Raw genomic sequence first — 10,783 nt, forward strand, 5'->3', positions numbered from 1 at the left:
TCTTCTTCTTTCTTCTTCTTCTTCTTCTTCTTCTTCTTCTTCTTCTTCTTCTTCTTCTTCTTCTTCTTCTTCTTCTTCTTCTTCTTCTTCTTCTCCTTCTTCTTCTTCTTCTTCTTTTCCTCTTCTTCTCCTTCTTCTTCCTCTTCTTCTTCTCTTCTTTTTTGGATTTTTGAGTCAGGGTTTAGCCACTGACCCCCCCCTCAATCTGTGGGAGTCAGGGGTTCAGACAGATGGGAATAGAGTTGGCGAGAATTGACAGAAAGACACAGACACAAGAGAGTGTGTTGGATATGAATGTAATTTGTCAAATCGAGCACCAGTCTTATAAGTGACTTTTATACAAAACAGAGGAATGCGTACAAAGGACTGGTAGGAACCAACTATAAAATTCAATGTTAACAACTGGGATCAAAAGCAGCCCCACCTAAAGTCAGCTTAATCTCAGAAATCAGGGGCAAGGGCTTCATGCCCTTGCCATAGTTCCTATTCTAGTCTATTGTATAGTCCACCTTCCCCCTACGCCATTTTAAATTCCTGTGTATGGGTGTAAGTCAGCTATCTATTGTTCTAAGTATCTACTCTGGTTCCTTCTTAGACCATAACCTTCCTTCTTCCTAGATAATGATAAATTCCTACATATGGGAGTAGTTTGCCCTGAGATTTCTAACTCTGTGTAATAGATAATAATGCCTGATTTCTTTCACTATCTCTTACAATACCAGAGGCAATTCTGAATATCACTGAATAGGCAACATTCGTACTGAATTCAAAGCCCATGGTCGGCTCAGGGACTGCCTAGAATCTAACTTAGCTATATGTCAAATAGAGGCACATATTAAGCAATATTAAGGGAAAGCACACAGATCCATTTACCAACTAAAGCAAGGACATTGGAGCATTCATTATACAGGATGCCACGGTTCCAGGAGACTAAGTTTCCATGAACTTTTCGCCTTGGGACAGCACCCAGGTTTTTGGGGCCTGTTGCGCGTGTCACTACTGGAGTGGAAGTAGCAGGGTTTCTCTGTGTAGCCCTGGCTGTCCTGGAACTCACTTTGTAGACCAGGCTGGCCTTGAACTCGGAAATCTACCTGCCTGCCTCTGCCTCTCAGGTGCTTAGGTGTGTGCCACCACTACCCTGTCAACCCAGCCATCCTTAAGGTCTCCCATCACAAGGCTTCTCCATCTCCCTCCCTCATCTCTCTCCAGCAGGACTTGGATCTTGCAGTCAGTGTGTCTTTTACAGGGGATCAGACATCCTCACTCACACAGACTTGCTTCAGCTGTGTGGGGCTTCTGTGGAGAACTTCCTTTCTTCAGCCTCAACGGATTCTTAGTTGGAGCTGACTCCTGTGACAAAATCTGGATTAACCAGAGGAAATCAGATGGCGTCCCCCCATTTTCCTCAGGCGAGAGCCACTAAGGAATGAGTAGTTTTCAACAAGGTAGCCTCCTCATTCAGTGTCACAATAAACAAGAGTGAATTCTAATTTTTTATCATCAGTTTTCCACTGTATTGGAGACCTAACCCGGGCCTTCCTGGTAATCATGCTGCCTCTGAGCTATACCCCAGCCCAAACTGTGACAAGGCAAGGGAAAGGACTTTGAGCCTCTAGGGGTGGCAGCTTGTGAAAGGGTGGTGGGGTCCATAGGGGCAGCCAGCAAAGCTTGATGATGGTTTGCTTTGGTACGGCCTCGGGCCTCCCAGGGCTTCAAGCTGTCCTTAGCGCCTTTGCACTCCTCAGTGGTGGGCATCTTCTGTCTCATAGCAAGCCAGGAAGGACAGAGGACCTTTCTGCATCTACTCCTCAGTTGTCCTCGGCCCAGCAGCAGTCTTTGTATGGGAAGGGTCCCGTTCTGGTCTCTCCCACCATTTTCTTTTGTTCACCAGCTGGGAGAGCCAAGGAGGCAGGGTTGTGTGGGATGGTACAGCCAGTGCCTTGTCCTTTACCCAGGTCTGTGTGGGAAGTGCCTACTGCATTCTCTCTCAGAACAGCTCTGAGGGTCCTGTGATCGGCCTCACGCATGTTGTCAGAGGCAGCAGTTAACATGCAACATTACAGAGATCTACTACAGTGAGTTCTCCCCCACCCAACCCCTCAACGCTGGCTTCTCGACAGCCAGCCATTCAGAAATCACTAGCCAGGACTTTCGTTTCCGGTGACGACTCACTACAGTTAAAAGCCTCTCACCATCTTCTCTCATTCTGGAAAGCCAGCATGGGTCACGAGAAGACTCAGAGCCTGCAGAACAGGGGGTGTTTCATTTTGATTAAATATTCGTGGTATACATGAACTAGCACTGCCCACACATAAAACTGCAGTGGTTAAGGGTGAGGCTGGGTAGTGCTGCCGCATTCTCATCACCCACCATGCAGCTGGGTGGCCCCGGGTAAGCTTCCGAACATCTCCCGGGCTCAGAATGTCATTTGTCAAATGAGGAGCAGAGAGTCTGTCTCATAGGGCTGTTGAGGGGATGAAATGAGTTGTGTATTTGAAGAGTTTATCACCACACTGGACATAAAAATCAAGTCCTCCCGAGGGTTTAAGCATCCCTATAAAACACGCAGGTGAAACCAGCGGGTCTTACTGCATGTTCTTCTGCGACGCGCCGTTGTGCTGGACACATGCTCTGCCTGTGCCCCTTCCATATTTGTGGTGAGGGAATCTCTATAATCTCGGCTGTAGTCCCCACATATTAAGGACTCCACAGTAAGAGGAGAAGTATGGCCCAAATAGTGCAGAGATGCACATCTCCACTATCTCCAAACACAAACAGGGTTTCATAATATTGACACGTTCTAAAGTTCATGTGGAAAAACAGAGGGGCCATTCTCGACAAGGAATTTGAAAATCAAAACAAGACAGAGTCACAGTAGGGAACACTGAAACTGTGAAGTGTTAAACCCACCTTCTGCCGTGAAACTATCAACATAAAGAGTAGCTCGGCCTGGGGAAGGTCACTTTCCAAACACAAACGGAAAGGTGCACACCAGAAAGAAGAGGATGGATGGGCAGGTTTTAGCACATAAAACCAAAATTTTATCACTTCAGAAATTAGCGTTGCTGAGTGAGGTGGGCATGCCTGTGATCCCAGCTCTTGGCAGACAGGCCACTGGGTTTGGGTATGAGGCCAGTGGGGTCTACACAGTGAGAACTTGTTCCCCCCCCCCATTCTCCCAAAGAACAATCTTTTGGGGAGAATATTTTCCACACATATGACAAATGAACATCTTTAAGCATCAAACCCAAACAACAAACCCAGCTTCTCAGCCTTGAAAGTGAGCAAACAGGAAGTCAGGCAAAGGTAAATTCTCAGTAGTCATAGCATAAACTGGTTAAAAAAAAATCTCACAAAACAAACAAGTCAGGAAACCAGCAATCCAAGAAACAAAAATTGAAGCAGACAGTCATTTTAATTAAATTTGGGAAATTAGTCCATCTTATCAAGGAAATGGAAAAATGGTCATTTCTCAGGGGTAACTGATGAGTCTTGTCTTTGACCATCTGTTTCTACCTCCAAAAGTTTGATCTTGGGCATGGGTAATGAGACATTAATCTATAAGGATATAGGAACAGTGTGTAATCGATTTGCATATGTATACAGCCATATATATATATATATATATATATATATATATATATATATATATATAGTTTTACTATATAAGAAAACAATGAAATGGGAGAAAACTTACAATATCTTAAGGGAAGAGCCAGCATATACAGTTGCAAGGGATAACCCCAGGCTTCCCCAATATAAAATACTATTCAGAACACTCGAGTATGTCAAAATACCCGAATGTAATTGACTCTAGGAGGCTAATATATGAGAGGGCTAGATGGCCCTTGGGAGAGATTTTAAAAGTGTTTTTTAAAAATAATTGTACAATTCAAAGCTTGTCTCTGTTGAAAGCATGAAAGGACACGAAATTGCACTGGCCTGGAAGCTCCAAGATGGGGTTCTTTTGGAAAGCCAAGGCCACCTGCTAGTGGGTGGTGAGTCATGACCACAGGCTTGCACCTGCCTCCGCAGACGCCACACTGGCTGCTGTGCGGTTCCCAAGGGTAAACGACCCATTTGTGCCAACGGCCACCTGGGCCCAGCCTGCATCTCTAGAGCTCAGGCCACTCCGGATGGATCTTAGTTGTGGGAATAGAGGGCCTTGCAGAATTCACAGTTGCAGGCCATTCATTCTCCATCCAGATGCGCTCTGTTGCCGTGGTGCTGTGTTGCAGCCCCAAGCTAGGGCGGCCTGGGTAAAGCCCCAGGCTCGACGCCAGGAGAACCGTTGGTGCCCTTTCTAGTTCTCTCTGGCTCTGAGTCTTGAAAAAGTCAGTAAGGGTGAACCAGACACAGTGACCACAGCCTGGCCACAAGGTGGCCCAGGGGCGAGCATCCTTTCCAGGGGCAGAGAGTTAGGAAACTGAAGCTCCGGAGGCCGGTGGCCAAACCGGAGCTGGTGGCTGCCATGGCGACGGAGCCGGGGGCCCTCCCTGGCCTTGTGCCGGAGCGGGAGAGCAGCGGGGTGACCTGGCCCGCCCCGCCCCCAGGCCGCGGCCGCCTAGCCGAGACTGACCCTCCGCAGCTCCTGTAGTCACGTGGAGCTGGGAACCCGGCGCGTGGGGGGAGGTTGGGGACGGGCCTGGCAGTTGTGAACTCGAACCTGCCGCTGTCGCCGCTGCGGGGCGGGGAACCGGCCGCAGAGGCCGGCTTGGTGCTCTATGGATGGGCGCCGCGTCCCTGGAGGGCACGCGGGAGAGGTATGGGTCGAGTAGGGGCGCAGGGGCCACCGAGGGCGTGCGAGGGCAGCTCCACCTGTGGGGCGCGTGACCGTGAGTGTGTGCGGCTGCGGGGTTCGCGCGCGCGCGCGCGGAGTGGGGAGGGGGAAGTGTTGAGGCGCGGGGCGAGCGCACCTGCGCACAGGCTCCGCGGGCTGCGCTGTGCGTGGGACCCGAGATGGCCCACTGGCTGATCGGAACCGGTCCAGCGAGCCAGCGAATGTGGACGGAGGACACGCATCGATACAAAGGGGGAGTGTGTGGGCCTGCTGCCACCCGGGGCTGCCCTAGATGACCAAGGGGACTCTGGAGAGTCCTGGGCACTCTGGCGCTCTCTGCGTAGACCCTCGGGAAACAGGCCTGGAATTTATGTGGCGCGGAGAGTGGGGGAAGGGGAGCCAATAGGGATTCCAGAGTTACTGCCTAGGCAGCCCTTTGACCACCAAGAAAGAGCCTTGCTACATACAGATGGAGGAGGCTATTCTTCTGTGGCCCTACCAGGCTGGGAGGTGGCCCCCAAAGGCAGCACTGTGCTTCCTTAGTAAAGGGTCATACTCATGCTTTATTTAGTTAAGTGTCCGCTAGGTCATCCGGCCAGGCTGGGTTTGGAGTTCAAGGCTGAACCCTGTAGCCTTGAATCTGGGAGGGACTGGGTGATGACACAAACCTGCCCTGGCTTAGCGCAGAGCCTCACTCGTTTCTTTTCCTCTCCCTTCCCCAGGTAAGGCTGGCCTCTGAGCAGCTAGAGGTCTGAGCTCTGCCATGGGGATAGGGATGTCTTTATTGCTACAGTTTTCTCTGTCATCCGGGGACTACCGAAGTGTGGGCCGAAGCAGGCGCCGCAGCCGAAGTCTCCCCAGGAACGTCCCCAGGAGCTGGAAAAAGCCCCACCCCCAGCTCTTCAGTCTTCAGGGTAGAGTTTGGCCTTTCTTGGGCCCTCAAACCAACCCTTAACTCCGGCGCTCTTCTATACTTGCAGGACAGGGATGTACCGGGGAAGGAATCCATTCTCCTATCATGGAGTCTTCCCTGGGTTCAGGCGGGGGTGGGGTGGGGAGTGGGGGTTGGTGGGGTTGAGTCGAGTGTCTGTAGTCCCCCAAAAGAGAGCAGGTTGTAAAGGAATTCAGGAGGTCTTGCCTGGACAGAGGCCATGAGCAGACATGAAAGGTCCCCGGGAAGTCTTACTGCCACCCCGAGCTGACTCTGTGTAGGAGGCTCTCAGGAATCTGGGCACCCCTTGTGAGGTATAGCTGAAGTGGGGCAGTCCTTGGCCCGGTTTGAGCAGGACCAGGCAAGGGACAGAGATTTCAATCTCTTCTTCCCACCCCTTTCTTTGCCCCCCCCCCTCAGTGGTGCTGAGGCAGGGTTCTCCCTCACTCCAGGGGAGGGGCAGCAGACTGTGGGTGCTCCTTGGATTGAGAAGTGCGTGCCTCTCCCCCGCCCCCCAGTGTCCCAATTGCAGTTGCTTGGGTGTGGGTGGAGAAGGGCTGGCAGGCAGACTGTGGGTAGTCTGGACAGGCGGTGGCCTGGCATTAGTCTGTGCTAGTAGAGGCACCTTGCCCACCTCTCCCTCTGAAGAAAGGCTCTTCTCACTTGCCCTCCAGGCTCAGAGCTGAGCTGGGGAGGCTGGAAGCACCTTCCTCAAGGCTTTAGTCAGGTGGGTTTTGAGATCTCCACACACCTAGGTGTTAATGAGGAGCACACACTGGCCTGGGTGTTGTTGACAAGATCCTGTTTGTGGTCCCCCAGTCACCTCCATCCCCCACCCCACCCTGTCCAGTCCTGCCCCCCCCCTTTGGTTTGCTCATGGTTTACAGTGTCATCTCAGGCAAGTCCTACCAATGTTTTATGCCCCACACTTGCTTCATGTGCCAATTAGGGAGTTCTGGTGTGGTAGAAGAAAGTTCCTGCCACAGGGAAAGGCAACAGGGGTTTTGCAATATGTAGGGTACAGTAGGAATATTCAAGAATATTTTCTGTAAGACCTCCTGACACAAGGTAGATACTATGGGAGAATCCCGAGGAATAACAATGTGTCTCCCTTCTAGAAGTTTCCAATAAAGATAAAACTATCCCCTGAGATAGACCGATGAGGGCAGTTCCTAGTTCTTCCGTGGGGTCGGAAGGGAGAAACTGGGCTTAGTTCCCCTAGTGATTGTGCTTTTCCACCCTCAGCAGAGGAAGAACCGATGCTGGAACGGCGCTGCAGGGGCCCCACGGCCATGGGCCCAGCCCAGCCCTGGCTCTTTTCTGGGCCCTCCCAGGAGTCCTCCCAGCCCAACAGAGGGTTGAGGTACCAGGGCAAATCAGTAGCTCAGCCAGGAGGCCAAACCCCAGGCAAGGTCCATCGTTGTGCCCACTGTCGGAAGCGCTTCCCGGGCTGGGTGGCCCTGTGGCTTCACGCTCGGCGGTGCCAGGCCAGGCTGCCTCTGCCCTGCCATGAATGCAACCAGCGCTTTCGCCACGCCCCCTTTTTAGCGCTGCATCTTCAGGTTCATGCTTCTGCGGTCCCCGACCTGGGTTTCACCTGCCACCTATGTGGGCATAGCTTCCGAGGCTGGGTAGCCCTGGTTCTGCATCTGCGGGCTCACTCAGCTTCAAAGCGGCCCATCACTTGCCCTGAATGCCACAGACGCTTCTGGCGACAAAAACAGCTTCGAGCTCACCTGCGAAGGTGCCAGCCCCCTGTCCCTGAGGCCCGGCCCTTCATATGCGGCAACTGTGGCCGGAGCTTTGCCCAATGGGACCAGCTGGTTGTTCACAAGCGGGTGCACGTGGCTGAGGCCTTGGAGGAGGCAGCAGCCAAGGCCCTGGGTCCTCGCCCGCGAGGACGTCCTGCAGCTCCCAGGCCTGGTGGAGACGCTGTGGACCGCCCCTTCCAGTGTGCCTGCTGCGGCAAGCGCTTCCGCCACAAGCCCAACCTGATCGCCCACCGCCGCGTGCACACTGGGGAGAGACCACACCAGTGCCCAGAGTGCGGGAAGCGTTTCACCAACAAGCCCTACCTGACCTCGCACCGGCGCATACATACCGGAGAGAAGCCCTACCCATGCACCGAGTGTGGCCGCCGCTTCCGCCACAAACCAAACCTGTTGTCGCACAGCAAAATTCACAAGCGCTCGGAGGTCTCAGTGCAGGCTGCCCTACACACCGAGAGTCACCAGATTGCAGCAGAGCCCATAGCACAACCTGCACTTGGGTTGCCCCTGGGGTCCCCACGGACCCCAGCTGAGGCACCTGCGCTCCTGCATAGCTGCACCGACTGCGGTCGCAGCTTCCGACTGGAGCGCTTCCTGCGGCTACACCAGCGGCAGCACACAGGGGAGAGGCCCTTCGCCTGCACAGAGTGTGGCAAGAACTTCGGCAAGAAGACGCACCTGGTGGCGCACTCACGCGTGCACTCCGGCGAACGTCCCTTCGCCTGCGAGGAGTGTGGTCGCCGTTTCTCACAGGGCAGCCACCTGGCAGCCCACCGGCGTGACCATGCACCGGAGAGGCCCTTCGTGTGCCCAGACTGCGGCAAGGCTTTCCGCCACAAGCCCTACCTGGCCGCGCATCGACGCATCCACACAGGCGAGAAACCCTATGTGTGTCCTGACTGTGGCAAAGCTTTCAGTCAGAAGTCTAACCTGGTGTCCCACCGGCGCATCCACACCGGTGAGCGACCCTACGCCTGCCCCGACTGTGATCGCAGCTTCAGTCAGAAGTCCAACCTTATCACACACCGGAAGAGCCACATCCGGGATGGCGCCTTCTGCTGTGCCATCTGCGGCCAGACCTTTGATGAAGAGGACCGACTCTTGATGCACCAGAAGAAGCACGATGCCTGAGAGGGGCCGGAGGCTTAGGGAAACAGTCCTGGATGTCCTTGGTAACAGGGTGTCAGTGGTCCGGGTGAGGTACCTACACTGACGCTGCTAGAGGAACAGGTAAAGATCCCAGAGGGATAGAGGAGACAGTGATCTGGGCTCTGTTTAGGGATGGACTTTCCCCTGGGTATCCACAGGGAACCCATTTTAGAATGCGGGGAGGACCTGGCTTTGAGCTAGTTGGCCCCCAGCTGGTTTTTCTAAGGGTTAACTCAGAGTGCCCTGTACCCTGGAAAAAATAGCAATAGCAGTCCCAATCTACCCTTTGAGTCCTCAACTAAACACCAGTGGGAAGGGAACCATTCCATCCTCTGGTGTTGACGCCTTAATGTCCCCAGTCTTTACTATGAGTTACTTCAGGTCATTTCTTTTTTTTTCCTTTTGGAAGTAGGTGTGGTATAGTCGTTAGTAAATGAACCCTGGGGTGGGGAAAACAGGCTGGCCGGCTGCACCTTGGTGAACCTGCTGGTTTGTTAGGGCAGCAGCAGAGGTGAGGCATAGGTCCCCAGATGTGTAGCGATCCATCCCTGGTTAGCAATTCCATCTATTTCTTGCATATTATCCTCCCAGGACATTGATTTACTCCTTCACCAGCCTGGCTTTTTTTTATCTGCCTGCTCTTCCCTAAGTATAGGCCTTCCTGGTGGTTTTGTTTAACCCCATGACCCTCCCCAACTCTTCTCAGAGCTTTGGGGGTTATGTGAAAGACTGACTAGCTGAGGGTTTGGCTGCAGGGAAGGTCCTGGGTAGATTCCCAGGGTGTGAATGCCAGCCTCCACCCATGGGGCACTGTTACCTCCAGAAGGCACTGCTTCTACTGTAGGGCAAGTCTGATTGTTAGAAATTTCTTACTTATAATGATTGGATTCTGCTTTCCTATGACTTCTGCCTCCTGGGTCTTGTTTTGTTCCTTGGATCCAAACAGAACCATTTACCCTCCTTTACAAACTAGAGAATAAAGATTTGGTTTTAGAACTAGTGGCTGCTAGTGGTCTTTTCTGTGAGAGCTGTGGTGATGGGGGAGGAGACACCTCTCTGTTTCCTAAAAAGGAGTCAGGTGTGGGGCTTGGAAGGCAGCTAAACTCCTCTCCAGTCCCCACCCAGTCCTTGCTGGAGGCAGAGGCAGGTATACCCAGACTCCAGCAAATGCTGTGTGGGGGGCAAAAGCACCAGAGAACGAGGATGCTTATTTTGGATCAAGGTCTTGTAATATTAGACCCAGACTATCATTATTTTTCTTTTCACTTCAGCCTTTGTGTCCCATCACGAGAGCCTTGTCTGAAGGGTGGTGGACCTTTGGTTACATCTGTAGCCTTGTCAGGATGTTGTGAGCAGCCAAGATAGCTTTCAGCTCACACATCCCCCAGCCCTGATTACAGAGCCACACAGACATGAGCTCAGCCTTTTCTGGGGTCAGCTCAGAGTCAGCAGGTCCCCTAAGCTCAGGTGGTGGTGGGTTGAGTTTTGTCTGGCAGGGCCTCCCTGGTTGGTCTGCTGAGTGCTGATCCCTCTCGGATAGCTTCACACACAGCTGCCTGCTCTTCTTGTCAGGCACCAACAGGCCCTCTCGCCTGTCATCTCTGCACCAGTCCCCAGAGTAGTGCAAAAGAACAACTGTTTGTTTTGTGAATGAACTTTGCTAAGTTCTTTCTGATCCCACCTGATGGGCTGCTCCGGGTGCTCTTGCTCTCCCCTCAAATTCATGTAAACACCCGCACACGGTCCTGGGATGCTAATTACTAGAGGCTGAGATTCAGGTCTGTCTGTTTCTGCCCCCTTTTGTCTTAAAGATGTGTGTGTGTGTGTGTGTTGTGTTTGCCTTCATGTATGTTTGTGTACATGTGTGTACCTGAAACCCATGGAGGCCAGACCAGGGGAGGGTATTGGACTCCCTGGAACTGGAGTTATAGATGATTGTGAATCACCATGTGAATTCTAGGAATCAAACCCAGGTCCTCTGCAAGAGCAGCTTGTGCTCTTAACTGCTGAGCCATCTCCCCAGCTCACCCTTTCAGCCTTGACCACCACTGTTTAAAAAATAAATTAGTGTGCTGGTTTTGGGGAGATGGTTCAGCTTGTAGAACATATATGCCTTGCAAGCATAAAGACTGGAGTGTTGCTTCCCAGAGGCCA

The 10,783-nt window shown here is 52.7% G+C and overlaps 1 protein-coding gene across 7 annotated transcripts; it reads left to right on the forward strand.

Annotated features, from left to right (window-relative positions):
* Window positions 1-4,640: 4,640 nt before the first annotated feature.
* Window positions 4,641-9,630, forward strand: Repin1 (replication initiator 1). Of its 7 annotated transcripts, none has more exons than XM_029535593.1 (3): window positions 4,641-4,763; window positions 5,503-5,694; window positions 6,957-9,630. In XM_029535593.1, exons 2-3 carry the CDS (start codon window positions 5,544-5,546, stop codon window positions 8,609-8,611), a joined length of 1,806 nt encoding a protein of 601 aa, XP_029391453.1. In that variant the 5' UTR covers window positions 4,641-4,763; window positions 5,503-5,543; the 3' UTR covers window positions 8,612-9,630. The 7 variants fall into 7 exon arrangements, with proteins under 7 accessions (XP_029391453.1, XP_029391455.1, XP_021046716.1 ...); XM_029535595.1 differs by having other exon boundaries at window positions 6,960-9,630; XM_021191057.2 differs by having other exon boundaries at window positions 5,574-5,694.
* The last annotated feature ends 1,153 nt before the right edge of the window (window positions 9,631-10,783 follow it).

The sequence above is a fragment of the Mus pahari genome, chromosome 2 (assembly GCF_900095145.1).
Source record: "Mus pahari chromosome 2, PAHARI_EIJ_v1.1, whole genome shotgun sequence".
Lineage (NCBI taxonomy): Eukaryota > Metazoa > Chordata > Mammalia > Rodentia > Muridae > Mus > Mus pahari.